The sequence below is a fragment of the Pomacea canaliculata genome, linkage group LG2, assembly GCF_003073045.1.
Source record: "Pomacea canaliculata isolate SZHN2017 linkage group LG2, ASM307304v1, whole genome shotgun sequence".
Classification (NCBI taxonomy): Eukaryota; Metazoa; Mollusca; class Gastropoda; order Architaenioglossa; family Ampullariidae; genus Pomacea; species Pomacea canaliculata.
Genome location: NC_037591.1, coordinates 43,937,628 through 43,958,804, shown reverse-complemented (window position 1 = coordinate 43,958,804; position 21,177 = coordinate 43,937,628). Strand labels below are relative to the sequence as shown.

General features: G+C 46.1%; 3 protein-coding genes across 3 annotated transcripts; all 3 read left to right on the top strand.

Annotated features, from left to right (window-relative positions):
• Positions 1-392: 392 nt before the first annotated feature.
• LOC112557560 (saxiphilin-like) lies at positions 393-5,188 on the top strand. Its single transcript, XM_025227500.1, has 5 exons — positions 393-731; positions 1,637-1,762; positions 3,231-3,351; positions 3,513-3,592; positions 4,924-5,188. Exons 1-5 carry the CDS (start codon positions 554-556, stop codon positions 5,112-5,114), a joined length of 696 nt encoding a protein of 231 aa, XP_025083285.1. The 5' UTR covers positions 393-553; the 3' UTR covers positions 5,115-5,188.
• Positions 5,189-6,800: 1,612 nt separating this feature from the next.
• LOC112557559 (saxiphilin-like) lies at positions 6,801-11,698 on the top strand. Its single transcript, XM_025227499.1, has 6 exons — positions 6,801-7,120; positions 7,643-7,774; positions 7,990-8,110; positions 9,509-9,588; positions 10,668-10,892; positions 11,508-11,698. Exons 1-5 carry the CDS (start codon positions 6,937-6,939, stop codon positions 10,856-10,858), a joined length of 708 nt encoding a protein of 235 aa, XP_025083284.1. The 5' UTR covers positions 6,801-6,936; the 3' UTR covers positions 10,859-10,892; positions 11,508-11,698.
• A 3,908-nt stretch (positions 11,699-15,606) lies between these two features.
• On the top strand, positions 15,607-20,154 carry LOC112557823. Its single transcript, XM_025227887.1, has 5 exons — positions 15,607-15,914; positions 16,633-16,767; positions 17,701-17,821; positions 18,160-18,239; positions 19,704-20,154. Exons 1-5 carry the CDS (start codon positions 15,737-15,739, stop codon positions 19,790-19,792), a joined length of 603 nt encoding a protein of 200 aa, XP_025083672.1. The 5' UTR covers positions 15,607-15,736; the 3' UTR covers positions 19,793-20,154.
• Positions 20,155-21,177: the final 1,023 nt, after the last annotated feature.

The window sequence follows — 21,177 nt, the reverse complement described above, 5'->3', positions numbered from 1 at the left end:
CACGTAGTGTGTTAGTGTGACAGCACGTAGTGTTGTATCTAACACATAGTGTGTTAGTGTGACAGCACGTAGTGTTGTATCTAACATGTAGTGTGTTAGTGTGACAGCACGTAGTATCTAAAACGTAGTGTGTTAGTGTCACAGCACGTAGTGTTGTCCAGTGCTTCTACACGCAGTGTTGACAGTTGACACAATCACAGTACTGACACATTATCGACACTAGACACTACTGACATCAACGACTGACATTAGCTGTGACAGTTGCTGTGTCACCATCGTGTAAAGATAACGTAGATGTAAAGATGAGAAGCAAGGGAGAGTACTGTCAGTCGGGTGGCTGGTATTTACTCCCGTGGACTGTGTTTCACTTCTCTGCGACTTGCAGCGAGCAGCAGGCGGAGGCGGACAGTGGCGTGGGCGACACCAGGTGGCAGCAGGTGACTTGACGACCACGCAGTCTGTGTCCTGTAGACCTGGAACTTTCTCGCGACTATAAATAGCGGCAACGCCAGAACATTCAACTCATACACCAAACAATTCATTGTCCGCAGCCATGTTGGTGAAACTCGTGATCGTCTGTCTGTCCTTCACCCTGGCAACTGCCATCGTGTGCACCCAGGACATGTGTGACGGCGTGCAGTGTGCGGCGGTGACAGAGGACAACTGTGACGGGAGGGTCGCCCGCAATGGCGGCTTCTGTGGCTGTTGCGACCTGTGCGTCAGGCAGCTAAGTGTGTGACATGTCTGTATTCACCTGTCTGTCTAGGTGTCAGGTAGCTAAGTAAGCTACTTACCTGTCTGTCTAGGATCCGTATTCATGACTTCTGTACGTCGTTAGTTACGGGTAAACCTAAGGCGACCGTTTAGCCTCCGCATTCTTAAAGCATATTCCAGATTGCCCGGATGTTACTTTACCCTCTCTGTAATCAGCGGTACAGAGGTCCCGGGGCACATAAGCATCAGGTAGTATCCGTGGTGTCAGGGAACTCGTGAAACTACGGACACAAGCCTTCTCCTCGATTTCCCCATTCGACCCCACACATGATGACTTAGCCGTGCTTCATGAATACGGCCGTAGCTATCGGGCCTGTACGTGTTGAGTCCTGGGGCCGAGACAATAAATGTTAACTGAGTAATTTGAGTTTGTAACAAGTAATTTGCTCCTCACATTTTAAACACAGTATCAAACTACATAAACACACACTAGCGGAGCACATAGGAGTGATTCACACAGGAGCTCAACAGCGCAGCATCTAGTGTAGCACTATGTATTCCTACTAGTGTAGCACTATATGTATTACTACTAGTGTAGCACTATATGTATTCCTACTAGTGCAATGTATTCCTACTAGTGATATGTATTCCTACTAGTGCAACACTATATGTATTCCTGCTAGTGCAACAGTACAGCTCCACGTCATATGACACTACAGCTTCAAGTGACATGACACTACAACTCCACGTCATATGACATTACAGCTCCACGTCATAAGTCACAAGAACTCTACCTCATATGACATACAACTCTATGTTACATGACAGTACAGCTCCACGTCCATGTACCTCAGTATTACTGTAATTGTCCTCATCATCGTCGCTCTTATCTACGATGTCGTCCATGTCTTGTTGTCGACAGAGAAGGGCGACTCGTGCTTGGCGACCATGTTGCTGGGGATGCCGGCCACCGTGGAGTGCGGCTCTGGACTCGTGTGTAACACCGCTACTCGCACCTGTCAGGAGCTGCTACTCAGTAAACGGGCAGGTGAGCTGCACTCAGGGCTTGAGACTCCATTCGGTCTGCCTTCCCTTCATTATTCTCGCTCCATGTTTCTTCCCTCCTGTTGTCTCTCCATCCCTCTTTCTCTCTCTCTCTCTCTGATGAACAATGGAGGATAACTCAGATGGACTACCATCTCGCGCGGAAATAGATCACTTTCGTCATCTCTCTTTATCTTTCTTTCTCCCATCCTAACTATGACAGACAAACAGTTATTCGTGTGCTCCCCTGACTTTGAATGTGCTCCCCTGACTGAAAAATTGTGTGCTCCCCTGACTTTGAGTGTGCTCCCCTGACTGTGAGTGTGTGCTCCCCTGACTTTGAGTGTGCTCCCCTGACTGTGAGTGTGTGCTCCCCTGACTTTGAGTGTGCTCCCCTGACTGTGAGTGTGCTCCCCTGACTTTGAGTGTGCTCCCCTGACTTTGAGTGTGTGCTCCCCTGACTGTGAGTGTGTCTCCCCTGACTTTGAGTGTGCTCCCCTGACTGTGAGTGTGTGCTCCCTGGACTTTGAGTGTGCTCCCCTGACTTTGAGTGTGCTCCCCTGACTGTGAGTGTGTGCTCCCCTGACTTTGAATGTGCTCCCCTGACTTTGAGTGTGCTCCCCTGACTGTGAGTGTGTGCTCCCCTGACTTTGAATGTGCTCCCCTGACGGTGCTCAAGCAGCGAACTAAAGGCGCCAATGAAGTATAAGCGCGAGGGATGGATACAATGTGAAGACTACTCACACATCACACATCACACATCACAATCAAACATCAAACATCACACATCACACATCACACATCAAACATCACACATCAAACATCACACATCAGACATCAAACATCACACATCACACATCAAACATCACACATCACACATCAAACATCACACATCAAACATCACACATCACACATCAAACAGTACAAATGTTTACTAAGCATCATCAACACTCAAGGACTTCAACACAAGATTACATCACAATGCTCTTAGTGCGCCTTTGACCACTTGGCCACTTAGCCCCACTGCTAGCAGCCTTATGGTCAGCTGACTAATCAGTGGAGCTAGCAGAGTGGCTACAAACTGTCGTCACGACACACGAAGCTAAAGGTTCGTGACAAAACTCATCTCTGTCACAGGCCATACATGGAATGTAATGAGACTACACTCTCTGTCCGCCTTATTTACACTTTCAGGATTGCTGTCAGTGAAAATAAGTGTCTACATGTCAACACACGTCACAGGCAGAGTTCCTGGAGGTACTAAAGTCCTGCTAGCGTACAGCACGTGCGGTCAGTCACTGTCTAGCAGTGTCTACAGTCTCTAGCTAGACATACTATGATACTCCAGCAGCAGGTGGTGAGTGTAGACAACAGATGGTGAGTGTAGTGGAGACAGTTGTAGTTGTAGCCAGTGACAGTGTGGTGAGTTACATGTGTGTTACATGTGTGTTACATGTTTGTGTTTCTCACAGACCCGCAGACCTGCCAGGAGCGCGTGCAGCAGCTGCAGTCCGGCGTCCACCTTCTGGGTCAGTTCCTGCCCACGTGCGCCCAGGACGGCACCTACGCCGCGCGCCAGTGTCAGGGCTCCGTGTGAGTGGTTCATCCTAGTCACGTGACACCCACTTCCTGGTCCCCGTGCAGTGTGTCAGTCACTTCCCCTGTTTGTCCTGTCCTTCTGTCCTTTCCGCCAAGAAAATCACAGGTGACATGAAGGTAGCTTCTACATCATTCCATGTTTTGCTTAATTCCAGATGTTTCTGTGTGGACCAGACTGGAGTCCGAATCCCTGACTACTCCTCCGCCATTGGACAGGCAGCCGACATGAACTGCCGTGAGTCTTGTCTGTGAATTGTGAACGTTCATTAGGTCTCCGTGGTGTGGAGTGAGGCACTGAGTGGATAAATACACTCACATTCTGCATGGCTGTGTGTGGATGGCTAACTCACAGACACTGACTGTGTGAACATTGAGTTTGTGAACACTGACTGTGTGAATACTGACTGTGTGAACACTGACTGTGAACATTGAGTTGGTGAATACTGACTGTGTGAATACTGACTGTGTGAACACTGACTGTGAACATTGAGTTTGTGAATACTGACTGTGTGAATACTGACTGTGTGAACACTGACTGTGAACATTGAGTTTGTGAATACTGACTGTGTGAATACTGACTGTGTGAACACTGACTGTGAACATTGAGTTTGTGAACACTGACTGTGTGAATACTGACTGTGTGAACACAGACAATGTGAACACTGACTTTCTGAACACAGACAATGTGAACACTGACAATGTGAACACTGACTTTGTGAACACAGACAATGTGAACACTGACTTTGTGAACACAGACAATGTGAACACTGACTTTGTGAACACAGACAATGTGAACACTGACTTTGTGAACACTGGCTTTGTGAACACAGACAATATGAACACAGACAATGTGAACACTGACTTTGTGAACACTGGCTTTGTGAACACAGACAATGTGAACACAGACAATGTGAACACTGACTTTGTGAGCAACTCTGTAAAGAGTAAAAGTGAAAGCTTAACCACACCTTATGTCGTGTGTAGTGGTAGCCGAGTCGTCTGCTACTTGTCGATGTGATTGCTGCCCTCGACGACTAGCGGCATCCTCCTTGTTCGCACTGACATTTCCTCAGTTAGCGCATGCGCAGTGCACACTCATCGTAGTTGAAGCGGAAGTAAAAGTTCAATCTGTGAGCACCTTTGCTACCTTGACTGAGCCACACACATGTCGTGACATGAATAGGACAGACAGCTGTCATGTCGTACACTGTGACAGTGATACACTCGGAGACAGATGACACTTAGTGTCACTTGCTGTCCTGTGTGTGTGACCGTGTACACTACGTGTGTGTGTGTCTGTGACCGTGTTACACTACGAGTGAGCGTGTAGACTACGTGTATCTGTGTATCTGTGTGTGTGACCCTATTACACTACGTGTGACCGTGTACACTACGTGTGTCTGTGTGACCGTGTGCTCTACGTGTGTGTGTCTGTGTGACCGTGTATACTACGTGTGTGTATCTGTGTGACCGTGTACACTACGTGTGTCTGTGTGACCGTGTACACTACGTGTGTGTATCTGTGTGACCGTGTACACTACGTGTGTCTGTGTGACCGTGTTACAGAGTGTGCACGTGACCAGTACGCCTACCTACAGACGGGGCTCATCGGCAAGATGTTCTCGTGCGAGGACAACGGCAACTACCGGAAGTACGGGTGCACAGGCTCCGTGTGTTACTGCACCGACTCACTGGGCAAACAGTTGGCCGACTCGCCCACCGTCAACATCGGCGACTTGGCCACCCTCAACTGCTAGGGGGCGCCACCTGCTGGGGTACAGGAAAACCACCCAAAGACAAATACAAAATAAAAATATTCTCTTTAATAATCTTTCTTAGGAGAAACATTGACACATTGTGTGTGTGTGTGTCTGTGTGTGTTTGTGTGTGTTTGTGTGTGTTTGTGTGTGTGTATGTGTGTTTGTGTGTGTGTGTGTGTTTGTGTGTCTGTGTGTGTGTCTGTGTGTGTCTGTGTGTGTCTGTGTGTGTTTGTGTGTGTTTGTGTGTGTTTGTGTGTGTTTGTGTGTTTGTGTGTGTGTGTGTGTCTGTGTGTGTTTGTGTGTGTATGTGTTTTGTGTGTGTGTGTGTGTGTGTTTGTGTGTGTTTGTGTGTGTGTTGTGTGTGTTTGTGTGTGTTTGTGTGTGTTGTGTGTATGTCTGTGTGTGTGTGTCTGTGTGTTTGTGTGTATGTGTGTTTGTGTGTGTTGTGTGTGTTTGTGTGTTTGTGTGTGTTTGTGTGTGTTTGTGTGTGTGTCTGTGTGTGTCTGTGTGTGTTTGTGTGTGTGTGTTTTTGTGCTTGTGTTATGATTACGCGGTAAGCCTGTCTATGACATGGTCTCGTGACTACAGTATCACGTGGTACATGTAGCAGAGACTGTCGCCTCCTATCTGCTGCATGCTGTGGCGTTCCCACACCTTATCTCGCCCCCCAAGACGCCCCCAGCCTACGATGCCACGCGCCGTTTTTTTAACGATTGTGTAGACGAAAGTGCACGGCCCGAACATTGTAGCTGTTACAGTGAGGACCGGTCACACGGCCCTCTACAGTACACAGTACACGCCAGGTGAGGCTTTCACTCAGCAAACGTACAGAAACTGGTCACATGACACAGGTGTCATTGATAGGAAGATTGATCACGCGGTACACAAGATATTTATAGATACACAGGTCCTTATTGATAAATACAGAGACAACTACACGCGCCACGTGGTGCACAGCACATCTTGATGGCTATGTTGATGACACGTCACACAAGACACGTCGATGGCTATGTTGATGACACGTCACACAAGACACGTTGATGGCTATGTTGATGACACGTCACACAAGACACGTTGATGGCTATGTTGATGACACGTCACACAAGACACGTTGATGGCTATGTTGATGACACGTCACACAAGACACGTTGATGGCTATGTTGATGACACGTCACACAAGACACGTTGATGGCTATGTTGATGACACGTCACACAAGACACGTTGATGGCTATGTTGATGACACGTCACACAAGACACGTTGATGGCTATGTTGATGACACGTCACACAAGACACATGGCTACGTAGGTCAAATGTCAAAGACCTGTTGCTGAAGACAGAAGTCTCATGTGACAGAAGTCACTGACTAGAGACTATAGCTATAGCTACAGCTCGGTGTGCAGCTCCTCTGAAGACGAACATAACAACATGGACAACAGCACGAAGTACCAATCACAAATCTTCTCTATAAAACCCTGTGTAAACAACAACAGTGGTGTCAATCCTGGCCCACAGCAAACATTGTTGTGTAAATAAAACCTACAGAAGGACAGACAGAAGGCTGTATAAACAGGTGTGCGCCTGACGTCACACGAACTTTGTGTGGACACCTGTGTGCTTTGTCTATATTTACACGGAGGTTTGCTGACTGTCACAGGTCAATGTGTTGGACACTAAACAATCCGCTAGATGGCGTCAGGCTACAAAGATAAGCGCCGCAGTTTTAACCCCAACAGCGCCCCAGCCTATATATAGCAGCAGACAGGTAGGTAACAACCGTCAACTGAAATCTGCGACACACGTTTGACAACTGAGTGAGGATGAAGATGCTGGTAAATATTCTCGTTCTCTCACTGGCTGTGACCCTCACCCACGCCATCGCCTGCACACCCGGGGTGTGCTCCCTGGTGCGCTGTGCTGCGGTGACGGAGGACAACTGTGACGGGAGGGTCGCCCGCAATGGCGGCTTCTGTGGCTGTTGCGACCTGTGCGTCAGGCAGCTAAGTATGTGACATACCTGTATTCACCCGTCTGTCTAGGTGTCAGGTAGCTAAGTATGTGGCATACCTGTAGTCACCCGTCTGTCAGGTAGCTAGGCACGTGGTTTACCTTTATCACGTAAATAACTATCACGTGGTACATATCACCAGTCGAATAAGGAGAGTAGGTAGACAGACCCTCGCACACGAAGCTGCAGACTTGAATCAAACATACCAACATCGCCAAGGGAAGTGGAGTGCGCCATGTTAGCACGTGATCAAAAAAGGACTCGGCTACAGTTTACCTGGACTAGAGAGAGAGAGTAGGAGGGTTAAGGCCGCTTCTAAACAGAGACACGTGAGCTGTGTGCAACGAGAGCGAGATTCACGTCACGTGACCAGCGAGCGGGGGGGGGGGGGGATTACGGTTACTTGTGGACAGAGGACGGGGAGTGGCTTATTGAGTTGTTGTTTGTATTTGTGACTAGACAAAGGCGAGTGGTTTATTGAGGTTGTTTGTGAAGTTGTTGTTGTTGTTTGTGGCTAGACAAAGGCGAGTCGTGTATCGAGGCCTTCCTGCTGGGACTGTCCATGCCGGCGAGCTCCGAGTGCGGCGCTGGTCTCACCTGTAACTCCCAGACTCACATCTGTGAGGAGCTGCTGCTGAGCAAGAGGGCAGGTGAGCTGTGCCTGTCATCCTGGCAAGTACGACGACGACGATGATGATGATGACGATGACGATGACAATGACGATGACGATGACGATGATGATGATGATCTTAAAAGACACATTGCTATGGATCAGACTTGACACCAACAGGTAAGAGAACGATGTATTTGTCTTGTCCTGTCCTTATATCTCATATCACTTCTCCTACACTGTGTCCCTCCCAGACCCTCAGACCTGCCAGGAGCGCTTGCAGCAGCTGCAGTCCGGCGTCCACCTTCTGGGTCAGTTCCTGCCCACGTGCGCCCAGGACGGCACCTACGCCGCGCGCCAGTGTCACGGCTCCGTGTGAGTTGATGTGTGTGTTGTGTCAGGGCTGTGTGAGATGTTGTCACGTGTTGCGTGTCATGTGACTTGCCTTAGGACACCTCGTGTCATGTCAGATGTCGTCACAGTCACGCATTTTGCGTCAGGGCTGCGCACTGGTGACGTCATTGTGACCAGTCCAGCTTCTGTTTGTTTTTCCCCGGGGACCATAATATTCTGGAGGTAGCCATGTCGACGCCCGCCGTGACAGTAGCGCCACCTCAGGTCACGTGCTGACAACACTCAGTGTCCAGGACCTGCACGTGGCTGCTGACCGCCACAACAGCGCCACCTGGCTGCTTGCAATCGCACAGCGCATGTACAGTCAATACCAACCGCCAAACGACAATAAACACAAACAAATGTTGTTTACAAATAGTTTCAAGACACTTTGAGCGCCAGAGCGAGATTTGTTCTTTCTGTGTATATTGCACGGCGGCCATGTTGTTTACTACGATGGTTACATTCGCTGAAACAACACGTGACTCTGTGATGTTCCACGTGACTAGCTGCCCCTGTCAGTGGTGGAACCCGTCTTTTGGGCCTTGGTTACCCTCAGTCCACTTCCAGTGTTGGGACGATGGGGTCGACATTTCTGGGGCCACAAGGATGGGGGTGGAAGTGAGGGGTCCCCCACTAGACAAACAAACAAACAACCTCTGTCAAAATGTACATGATGTATTTTTCTGTATTCTTGTAGAAAGTCAACATCTACAGCAAATAGTCGGCCAGGACACTTTGTTTAAATTTTACTTCATGTTTGTGTCTGCTGCGCATTCACAGAAAACGGTTCCACAGCACCAACTGCCGGTGATAAGTGAGGTTGTGGAGGTCGTCGTCATGGAGATGACGTGTAATGTGCCACGTGCACCCTGAAACAAGTGTGGACTGGAACCAAGTATGGTCGTGATAGGGAAGGTCTTCATGAGGTTACACTGTAGTGGAACAATTTAATAGCACGGGTGTATCACTGTAAATATATAAATATGTAGTGTGTCACAATAAATAGCAAGGTGTATCACTGCAAATATATAAATATGTAGTGTGTCACAATAAATAGCAAGGGTGTATCACTGTAAATATATAAATATGTAGTGTCACTATAAATAGCACGGGTGTATCACTGCCCCTTGTTACACGGGTTTGGGGAGACAAGTGAGGTCAGAGGACAACCTTCACCTTGAATAGTACACATGAAAACATGTCTACGATACACAACAGACTTTATTCTACGGAATGACAGCCGCCATTAGTGTTTGTCTTCCTCCTGCGTCTGTAAACATTGTACACGTGTCAACACTCTACCTTGTTTATGTACAGGTGATGCTATATACACTGAGCCTGTCAACATTGTACACGTGTAAACATTGCCCTGTGCAGGTGCTACTGTGTGGACCCGAGTGGCGTTAAGATCGCAGACTACAGCGCGTCCATCGGACAGTCAGCGGACATGAACTGCCGTGAGTCAGCCGCCATGTCTTGTGTCAGTCTGTCTGCCGTCTGTCGCTACATAGTCGAGAGAGAGAGAGCGGAGAAGTCTGTGTGTAGGTGGATGTCGCCATAGTCAGTAGCATGGGTCAGGTGACTGTAGGTGTATGAGTAGATATACCAGAGTATAAAGCCCAGATGCTCCAAGGCCACAGGACGCCATTTTGCGCCTTACACTCAGTTGAGGACAGCGTCAACCTTGACCTCTCCTCCTCCCACACCCACTGCTGACGTCACAAACTACTGGAACGTATGTATGTGCGAGAGTTTAGAATGACCGGATGTAGGTAGACAAACACCAGCAAACACGTCCACGTGTAGACATACACCCACATCCTGCTACACACATCCTGATTTGGGTTGTTTCTTTGTTTTTTATTTTATTTTTAGCCCAGTTCTCTGCTCTTTGTGGGCCCTTGTCACAAACTGTGGGCCCTCGTCACAAACTGTGGGCCCTTGTGGCAATCTTTGTGATTCTTGAGTTTATAGAGCGACCAAACTGCGTCACAATTGACGGCATTATCGCTCCATTATCACAGCTGTTGTGACCTATTCATGCCACGTGTCCAGCCACGTGACGCAGCCCACTGAGTAGCCGTGTAGCGGCCTTCATCTCAGAATTCATCCTGGGTCCAGTGGCCTCAGCTTTACAGCCACGTGTCCACATCTGTAGCAATAATGTTAGTCACACACCAGTGTTTATTTATTTACTCAGACTGTGAACTATTCCTCAACGACTTGGTCACAAGCTTTCCTCTCAGTGTTTCCTCTCCTCCATTCTTCACAGTCACCTCTTAGACCCTGCATTGTGTGATACACGTATCTGTGTGTGTATCGGTGTGACCGTGTATACCACGTGTGCCTGTGTGACCGTGTGCTCTACGTGTATCTGTGTGACCGTGTACACTACGTGTGTCTGTGTGACCGTGTACACTACGCGTGTGTATCTGTGTGACCGTGTACACTACGTGTGTCTGTGTGACCGTGTACACTACGTGTGTGTATCTGTGTGACCGTGTACACTACGTGTGTCTGTGTGACCGTGTTACAGAGTGTGCACGTGACCAGTACGCCTACCTACAGACGGGGCTCATCGGCAAGATGTTCTCGTGCGAGGACAACGGCAACTACCGGAAGTACGGGTGCACAGGCTCCGTGTGTTACTGCACCGACTCACTGGGCCAACAGTTGGCCGACTCGCCCACCGTCAACATCGGCGACTTGGCCACCCTCAACTGCTAGGGGGCGCCACCCTCCCCAGCCTCGAGTACCCTGGGTAAGACTTGACTTAGCGAGCGCCTGTAGTCCCAGAGGTTTACACGATGTCAGTCTAAAGGTAAACACGTCGTAGTCACGTGTCACATCAAAGGCTGTCACAGCTGTAGTGCAGGTCTGTGTAGTTTCCTTACCTGTAGATGACTTTAGTGACAGGTGTAGTGTGATGTCATCAGGTGTTGTTACGAGCGGCCCTCCAGGTGTAGTGTGATGTCATCAGAGAAAGTAGAAAGCATTCTTTCTTGATGTTGTTCCGGGATAATCACGCGATGGCGCTTCCCTTACCTTTGTAAGTGTTTTATGTGACCGACAGTTGTTTTGATTATGGATGGCGCTGTGTTTACAGTGTGGTGTCACAGTGAGGACTACACGGATGTGACATCATCACCTGTGTAGGGAGGTCCTCTAAACACAAACACTTGGTCTGTAGCAGTGACAGCAAATTTCCCCGAGAAGACTTCACAAGCCTTTTCAAAAAGTCTTTAGTAAAGTTGTTAACAACTGCACAAGTTTAGTGTAAACGTGTAAACACCTGTACAGCTGCTGCTTTGCGGTTTATTTGTTGTTCTCTGCATGAGACCTGCCAGTCCTCCTGCCATCATTTTTGTCTTTTCAGGGAAGGGGTCTGAGAGGGAATCCATGCAAAGACTTAAAGACCAGGATTGGCTGTAAACCTTCAGGAAGTAGTTTGTGTCATATTGTTAATAAACAGTTTACTTTAGCAAGCAGTGTGTTATGATGATAATAAACAGTTTACTTTTTAGCAAGCAGTGTGTTATGATGATAATAAACAGTTTACTTCACGAAGTAGTTTGTGTCGTGAGACCGTTTTCCCTACAGATGTCTTTCTATAACCAGTTGCGGTTTATCCAAGGTTTATCTGGTGACCTAGTGGCTCCTTTTCTTTAATAAATCGTCTGGACTTCACGCGCTTTGTACTAAATTCCACAAATACGAGCCTGGCGATTGGTCTTCGTGCTGTTACATGCAATCTGACCTCACACTACTTCACTAGGCGTCACGACACGAGATCACACACCACAAGATGTCACGCCACACCATACTACAAGTCACAATACAATTTCACACGATACAAGATGTCACGATACAAGATCGCAAGAGACAATATCTCACGATACAAGATGTCACAATAGAATATTTCATGATACAGGATGTCACAATACAATATCACACGATACAAGATGTCACGATACAATATCATACGATACAAGATGTCACGATACAAGATCACAAGAGACAATAACTCACGATACAAGATGTCACAATATTTCATGATACAGGATGTCACAATACAATATCACACAATACAAGATTTCACGATAAAAGATCACAAGAGACAATATCTCACGATACAAGATGTCACGACACAAGATCACGTGATCAATAAGCTCACGAAGAGGCTCCCACAAAGACGTCAGGGCATGACGTCATGTGACTGTGAACTAACGGCACGTCATTACAAGACAACCAACAGCAGGTGCCCCGCGATGTCCTGGCACTGACACTGACACTGACACAAGTCTGCTGGAGTTCAAGCTGGCACTTGAAGTGTCACTTGGCTGATTGTATTGTGTACTGGGAGTACTGGGAGTATTGGGTGTAACGAGTGTTCTGAGTGTACTGCTTTCTGAATGTCATCGTTGGTATTTATGCTCAGTGTATCAGTATATCAATGTATCAGTATATTAGTGTATCAATGTATCAGTGCATCTGTGTATCAGTGTATCAATATATCAATGTATCACTGTATTAGTGTATCAGTATATCAGTGTATCAATGTATCAGTATATTAGTGTATCAGTGTATCAGTATATCAATGTATCAGTATATTAGTGTATCAATGTATCAGTGCATCTGTGTATCAGTGTATCAATATATCAATGTATCACTGTATTAGTGTATCAGTATATCAGTGTATCAATGTATCAGTATATTAGTGTATCAATGTATCAGTGCATCTGTGTATCAGTGTATCAATATATCAATGTATCACTGTATTAGTGTATCAGTAATATCAGTGTATCAAGTATCAGTATATTAGTGTGTCAATGTATCAGTGCATCTGTGTATCAGTGTATCAATATATCAATGTATCACGTGTTTAGTGTATCAGTATATCAGTGTATCAATGTATCAGTATATTAGTGTATCAATGTATCAGTGCATCTGTGTATCAGTGTATCAATATATCAATGTATCACTGTATTAGTGTATCAGTATATCAGTGTATCAATGTATCAGTATATTAGTGTATCAATGTATCAGTGCATCTGTGTATCAGTGTATCAATATATCAATGTATCACTGTATTAGTGTATCAGTATATCAGTGTATCAATGTATCAGTATATTAGTGTATCAGTGTATCAGTGTATCAATGTATCAGTATATTAGTGTATCAATGTATCAGTGCATCTGTGTATCAGTGTATCAATATATCAATGTATCACTGTATTAGTGTATCAGTATATCAGTGTATCAATGTATCAGTATATTAGTGTATCAATGTATCAGTGCATCTGTGTATCAGTGTATCAATATATCAATGTATCACTGTATTAGTGTATCAGTATATCAGTGTATTAGTGTATCAGTGTATTAGTGTATCAATGTATCAGTGTATCAGTGTATCAGTGTATCAATATATCAATGTATCACTGTATTAGTGTATCAGTATATCAGTGTATTAGTGTATCACTGTGTTAGTGTATCAATGTATCGGTGTATCAGTGTATCAGTGTATCAACCCTCTGAATACCGGCGGATCGAAGCCCACACACGCGTGTAGTGTGTTGTCCAGTGCGCATCACTTGTAGAATGTTGTCTATTTATTCTCTACACTCAGCTGCAGTGCTGTCACTAGGGAGGGGGATGTTGAGTTGCTGGTGAGGGAACTCACGCAAAGACTCACTGACAGCTTCAAGATCACGTGGGAGTATTACAGCCATCCTTTTCTCGTTCTTTTCCCCAACACTAGGTGACATTTCCCGTCATGCTCAGAACATGATGACAGCTCCCCCCAGGGCCTCAGACTGTAACCTGCTGTTTGCTGTCTCGTGTCTCTGGCCACGTGGCTAGGGAGGAGGATAGCTCTGTAGTTAGCTCCAGACACAAGTGTAACACTCGTTAACACTAGCATCAATGGTAATGCTGTCATTAGCCCCAATTATCCTGGTAATGTTTTGTGGGGAACCTTAGCGACAATAGCGGCGCTGTTACATCCTAATGGCGACTGAGATATTCTGCTGTTAACCCTTAGGTAGTGGAACCTTTCTGTCATTAACCCTAGTAACAGTGTGACAGCAGGGTTAGTGTCTACACGAGATGTTAGACAGTGTCACGGCAGCCTGTCAGTGTATGACACGAGATGTCAGTGTCGTTGTCACAGTGCCCATGTGGCAATATGAATCGTTGAGCAATATGAATCGTTGAAGCGAGGTATGCTCATGCATAGAAACTATGGATCTTCTAGTGTTGTTGAATGAATTAGCAGACATGTTCGTGGTATTTTTATAAATCAAAACCAATAATAAAGCGTGAGTTGTATGTGTTTAGTTTTTCATGTCATTTTTATTTAAATTTGACGTGCATTTACTCTTAGCAGACGATCAAACACCCATTCGCGCAGGGATATCAAACAAAAATAGTCCACTATCCACATCACTTGCAAGCTATAATAATTTGAACCTAAACGTTTCGTTTGTTTATCAACTGTTAAATGTAACTTTGTAGTATTTTATTTCTTGTTAGGTTCACTACATTCTCTTCGCATGCCTCGCTTCAACGGTTCATATTGCTCAACGATTCATATTGCTCAACGATTCATATTGCTCAACGATTCATATTGCTACACCCACACCTCATTTCTGGTCACCTGCTCTGTGGGTGGTTGGGCGGAAGGGGCCAGGGGATGGAAGGACTGGAAATTCCAGTGACTGTCGACGTCACGGACAACGGCTGGCAAATGAGGTCACACTGATATCTAGGCCAAGTACCAGCGATATTGTCTCAACAACAACAACAACAACATGGACTTTGTTGTTTGCTGTACACGTGGCTGTTAGGACAGCTTCCTACACCAAGGACACAACACCACCAAGCCCTCTAACGATGTGTAACGGCACATTGTCCCCGCGTGTTTGTACTGTGCAGACTTGGGGGCTGGAGTCTCCCCCTTCCTCCCTGCCCCACCCCCACTCCCACCCCACTCCATTTTGTTTGGTTTCTTTTTTATTTTACCTCCCCTGGTATGTCTAGGCTGATGAAGGGAAAGTGGTCACAGACAAACATTCCAGCTACAAGGGTGGAGATAGACAGTGGAGACCAGGCTACAGACAAAGCTACAGAATGTGGAGACCCAGACACAAGGTGTGAAGGCAGAGTTACATACATGTATACAGTATCCTGACAGATCGAAGAGCTGAGTATGCAGACAGACAGACAGACAGACAGACAGACAGACAGACAGACAGACAGACAGACAGACAGACAGACAGACAGACATTATCAGTAAAGGTAACCCTACCAAAGACACAGATTTTTCTAAACTTTTTCTCGCCCTGGAAAACAGACCTAGACGAGCTTTGATAAGAGGAGCAAAATAACGTTTGTGACCCCAGAGATAAGTTTCCAGGGTGTGTTTTGCCCACACGCGGTGCATGCTGGCAAGCTGGGGGGTGTACTTAACTACCCAGGAGCTGGATCAAGACCAACACTCGTGTAGCCACGCTCCGGGTTCACAAAAGCTGAGATTGTAGCGACTTGTCCTCTCTTTTCTCTTCTTCTTCTTTATCCAACTTGTGGGTGAGGTCAGCTCGGGTCAGCGATGCTGCGGCTCCTACTTGTCTCCCTTGTGTTGGGGTGTGCGGGGGGCAGCGTGTGCGGACCGGACGTGTGTGCGCATGTCCAGTGCGAGCTCGTGACGGAGGAAACTTGTCTTCGCGGGAGGATCATCAAAAACACCGGCTTCTGCGGCTGCTGCGACAGGTGCGACCACACGCTAGGTGAGTGACCCGTGACAGTGTGACACACAAAACCGATTTCACACGAATCTTTCGTCAGCCCACAGTAGACACGCTTCAGTGCCAGCACTCACTAGACCTGTCTCTGTCACTCACTAGACCTGTCTCTATCACTCACCATATAGACCTGTCTCTGTCACTCACCATATAGACCTGTCTCTGTCACTCACCATATAGACCTGTCTCTGTCACTCACCATATAGACCTGTCTCTATCACTCACCATATAGACCTGTCTCTGTCACTCACCATATAGACCTGTCTCTGTCACTCACTAGACCTGTCTCTGTCACTCACCATATAGACCTGTCTCTGTCACTCACTAGACCTGTCTCTATCACTCACCATATAGACCTGTCTCTGTCACTCACTAGACCTGTCTCTGTCACTCACCATATAGACCTGTCTCTGTCACTCACTAGACCTGTCTCTGTCACTCACTAGTACAGACGTTTGTTCGTTCATCGTGTTCCCCATGAGTGCCAGTATTAGCGATGCTGAGAGAACAATGGTAGCATCAGGACCTTGTGACATTACTGCTTACAGTTTGTGACACAGTTTCGCTGGGGGATGTTGGGGGGGGGGGAACTGTAGCCCCAGAACTGTAGCTACCTGTGCCCTCCTCAGCCCCTCTCCCGCATGTCGTGCGTAGCTGCACGTGCAGAGCACTGCTCACCTTGACCTCTCATGTCCCTGTGCAGTGAATGGCCACAGGTGTGCTGTCGTCATCACCACCATAGAGGACGTACCACTCGACTTCCGCTGTCCCGATGGCTACGAATGTGACCACGTGACCTTGACCTGTCAGGAGGTCACAGCCGTTGGCAAGCGCCAAGGTATGGGGGGAAGGGAGGGGGTGGAGCTCGTCTTTGTTGTCTTTGGGTGGGGGGAGCATTCAGCACGTGCAGCAGAACTTTCATTGACAAGACAGGGTTAACTTCCTGTTGTTGTTTACTTGTGTTGTCATTTCTCACTTGATGTGTGTTGAGCTTTGTTGTGTCCGTTGTCAGTCCACTTACAGACACCAGGAGGCAGTCTCACGTCTGCACCAAACATTGAATGTTGTTGTGATCAACATCTAGCTGACTCTATCTGCAGGCGAGTTCACTCACTTTTATCGAAATGAGTCCTTGTCATCGGAGCTCGGCGAAATAGTTTTGTTCCGGACACTGGAGTAGACCTTGTGACACTGCTCAGTCCACATTCACAAAGGAACCAGCAGCTGACAGCCAGCCAGTGAGTGAACGTGACACACCATGGAAATAAACGTGACACACCATGGATGGGAACGTGACACACCAAGAGAGAGAGAACATGACACACCAAGAGAGTGAACATGACACACTATGGAAATAAACGTGACACACCATGGAAGGGAACGTGACACACCGAGAGACGCACCAAGAGAGGGAATAAATATGAGACATGACTTTGTTTGTCCCTCCCCCTTCAATCCAACCCCGCCCCTGCTTTCAGGAAAACTCCGGTCTGTACCAGTTCACAGAAAGAGTGTAAAGCATGTGACCTCGGACACCGTGATTAAGAGTAAGACCGTGTACGTGAACGACGTGTGACTTGTTCACTGGTCAAACATCCCGGTCAAAGTCGACAACAACTAATCTCTGTACACTCACTCATTCCTGTCTTTCATGTTTTTGTTTATAGTTGTCGTGTTTCAGTTTTCCTTCCTTAGATGGAGGGCTGGATGTCAACTAAAATAACTTTGCTCATCCTGTTACCCTGGTAAATAAAGATTTGTCATTTGTCAGCGCCCTCCCTCAGCTGCTCGGACTTCGCACGGAAACTGGCACAGGACGGCCTGCCGGGTGGATTCGTACCCCAGTGCCAGGGGGACGGAACTTATTCTCCTCGACAGTGTAGAGGATCTGTGTGAGTCACCTCCCCTTATTCCTGTTTATGAAGCCTTTAATATTCCCCTGTCTGTCTGTCTGTGTGTGTGTGTCTGTCTGTCTGTCTGTCTGTCTGTCTGTCTGTCTGTCTGTCTGTCTGTCTGTCTGTCTGTCTGTGGTGAGCTCTATCCATCTTGCAAATAAAATTAATGAAAGACACCTGCACTACTTCAAGTTTCATGTCTCAACACGTGATTACACTCGTGCAGGCAGCCAACCATGAATATGTACATATAAACAAACAGACAACAAGCAGACTAACAGAGAGAGAGAGACAGCAGTGTGTTTCTCTATTTCTCTCATCCTCCTCTATTCCAGATGCTACTGCGTGGATGAAAGGGGGACTACCATCAAGGGCTACACATCGCCCATAGAGGAGGCCACTAACATGGGCTGTGGTGAGTACATGTACCCGCCTTCCACCTGTCGTCTGCCTCACGTGTCACGTGTAACTGTTGTCTCACAGTCTGTCTCACTTCTGTAATATGTATATCATTAGTATGATTACTTCAGTAATATGTATATTATTAGTATGATCACCAGTACTAGGTATATCATTAGTATGATCACCAGTAATATGTGTATCATTAGTATGATCACTTCAGTAATATGTGTATCATTAGTATGATCACTTCAGTAATATGTATATCATTAGTATGATCACCAGTAATATGTATATAATTAGTATGATCACCAGTAATATGTATATCATTAGTATGATCACCAATAATGTGTATATCATTAGTATGATTACCAGTAATATGTATATAATTAGTATGATTACTTCAGTAATGTGTATATCATTAGTATGATTACCAGTAATATGTATATAATTAGTATGATTACTTCAGTAATGTGTATATCATGAGTATGATTACCAGTAATATGTATATAATTAGTATGATCACCAGTAATATGTATATCATTAGTATGATCACTCAATATGTGTATATCATGCGAATAGTATGATTACCAGTAATATGTATATAAATTAGTATGATTACTTCCAGTAATGTGTAATATCATTAGTATGATTACCAGTAATATGTATATAATTAGTCATCAACACAGTAATATGTATATAATTAGTATGATCACCAGTAAATATGTATATCATTAGTATGATCACCAATAATGTGTATATCATTAGTATGATTACCAGTAATATGTATATAATTAGTATGATTACTTCAGTAATGTGTATATCATTAGTATGATTACCAGTAATATGTATATAATTAGTATGATTACTTCAGTAATATGTATATCATTAGTATGATCACCAGTAATATGTATATCATTAGTATATCTTTACAGAAAAGTCTGGAAGCTGGAATAGTTGATAATGAAGCAATAATACACGATAATACATGCGGTCAGCTTACTCTCCATGCTTCGACTGATTTCTGCTCACTCACTACATGCTATGCCTACAAAGATTTGTCTGTCCTTTTCTCAAAGCTGATGTCCTCCATTAGTTTAGTACAAGCCTCAATGACCCCGACTGTTCAGTCCAAAAGGTCAGAGTTGGGCCTTGAGGATAGAATCTGTACCGGAAATGTTTGCTCGGGAAGTTTCCTCCACACACGTGTTCAGCAGGCAAAGCGAAACTGCTGGACGATGTTGCAGCACCAGTCAGCTGCACCAGTCAGCTGCACCAGAAACAGAAAACAGGAAATGAAGAGCTTAAGAACTCCTTGATTATAGCTTAGTGCATCAGCTGCAGGTCAGACGATACCAAACGTCAGAGTAGTTGTAATCCAGAATGTTCCACTAGCATCTCTCTTGTGAGATTGACTGCTTTATAAAGTGTACATCATGATGATGATGATGATGATGATGATGATGATGATGTCAAACAGAGTGTGCCCGTGATCAACATGCGTATATGCAGAGCGGACTCATTGGGAAACTCTTTCCCTGTACTGACAAGGGCAGCTACCCACAGTAACCACAGTCTTATCCTGACGTCAGACCTCAGGCACGTGGCGGTGTCACGTGAGGGACGTCACGACTGTACTGCCTCGCGGACGCCTCTGCTGACAGGACAAATCGTGCGTGCACCACGTGTAGTGTCATCGGCAAGTCAGTGCTGTCTCTGTCTACATGTGTAGACTCCTGACGTCACTGGTCTCTACAACTACGTCACTACTGCGCTACTCACTACATCTATGTCACTATACTAACCTCTAGGTCACGTGGTGTCCATGTACATGTCAAAACGCTTCATGCTAATAATCGGCTGCTGTAATGTAGACGTGACACCTATGTACAGGAGTGAACACGTTGATGTTAATAAAGTCACGGCTGTAATTTGTGTCAGGCCTGTCTATAGGGCTGTATACGTTGCTGTCAATAAACTCACGGCTCTGATGCCTGTCTATAGGGCTGTAGACGTTGCTGTCAATAAACTCACGGCTCTGATGCCTGTCTATAGGGCTGTAGACGTTGCTGTCAGTAAACTCACGGCTCTGATGCCTGTCTATAGGGCTGTAGACGTTGCTGTCAGTAAACTTACGGCTCAGCAGCAGTCACCGTCACCCGTGCACTCGTCCTTGACCCCTACAGTGTAGAGATCTCTCGTCGCTGTCATCTAGAGCGAGGATATTTGATGTTGTCGCCATCGTAAAGGAGCTTTCAGACGATAACAAAAATGACAGGAAGAAACAGTCCCACATCAAGCATTCATAATCTCTGTCTCTGTGATATGTTTGTGACGTCAGTAGGTCATAAGTAAGTAGGCTTGTGACGTAGCAGTGCCACACAGTCAGACTGCTGACAACATTTTTAGTTTTCTGGCTGAACGTGAAACTACATCAGTGGATGAATGAATGTTTCAGTAGAGACACACGATAATACTGGCCTTCTGTGTGTGTTGTGTTGTTGTTGTTGTTGTTGTTGTTGTTGTTGTTGTTGTTGTTGTTGTTTGTCGTCGTCGTTGTTGTTGTTGTTGTTGTTGTTGTTGTTGTGTTCAATGCGTCAGTTGCGTCATCGCCGACAAATACAACATGGCCGGTGGAGGTTGCGTCACGTGTGACGACACTTGTGACGTCTAGTCACACTGCCAAGTTTTCAACATCCGGGGGTCACTTAGACTTTCACCTGACAAAGTCCTGCAATGTCACACACACACACACACAGTGTTTGTCAACATGTTCCTGTACACAGCTGACGTCATCTCTATTCAAACTGACGGTCGCCATGGTGCTTTGTCTCCAAATGGCGGAAACTTTGATCACCGCGATGACGGCTCTTGTCTCCCTGACGACGGAGGTCGTGTAGCACATGGTCGTCCAAGCACTAAGTGTTCTTAACAAAACATTTTACTTCTGTGGC

Coding starts and splice junctions, on each gene's coding strand:
- LOC112557823 (XM_025227887.1), top strand. CDS start 15,737: ATGCTGCGGCTCCTACTTGTCTCCCTTGTGTTGGGGTGTGCGGGGGGC. Junction 17,822..18,159: donor CGACAGTGTAGAGGATCTGT/GTGAGTCACCTC, acceptor CCTCTATTCCAG/ATGCTACTGCGTGGATGAAA. Junction 18,240..19,703: donor GGCCACTAACATGGGCTGTG/GTGAGTACATGT, acceptor GATGTCAAACAG/AGTGTGCCCGTGATCAACAT.
- LOC112557559 (XM_025227499.1), top strand. CDS start 6,937: ATGAAGATGCTGGTAAATATTCTCGTTCTCTCACTGGCTGTGACCCTC. Junction 7,121..7,642: donor CCTGTGCGTCAGGCAGCTAA/GTATGTGACATA, acceptor GTTTGTGGCTAG/ACAAAGGCGAGTCGTGTATC. Junction 7,775..7,989: donor GCTGCTGAGCAAGAGGGCAG/GTGAGCTGTGCC, acceptor TGTCCCTCCCAG/ACCCTCAGACCTGCCAGGAG.
- LOC112557560 (XM_025227500.1), top strand. CDS start 554: ATGTTGGTGAAACTCGTGATCGTCTGTCTGTCCTTCACCCTGGCAACT. Junction 3,352..3,512: donor CGCCAGTGTCAGGGCTCCGT/GTGAGTGGTTCA, acceptor GCTTAATTCCAG/ATGTTTCTGTGTGGACCAGA. Junction 3,593..4,923: donor GGCAGCCGACATGAACTGCC/GTGAGTCTTGTC, acceptor ACCGTGTTACAG/AGTGTGCACGTGACCAGTAC.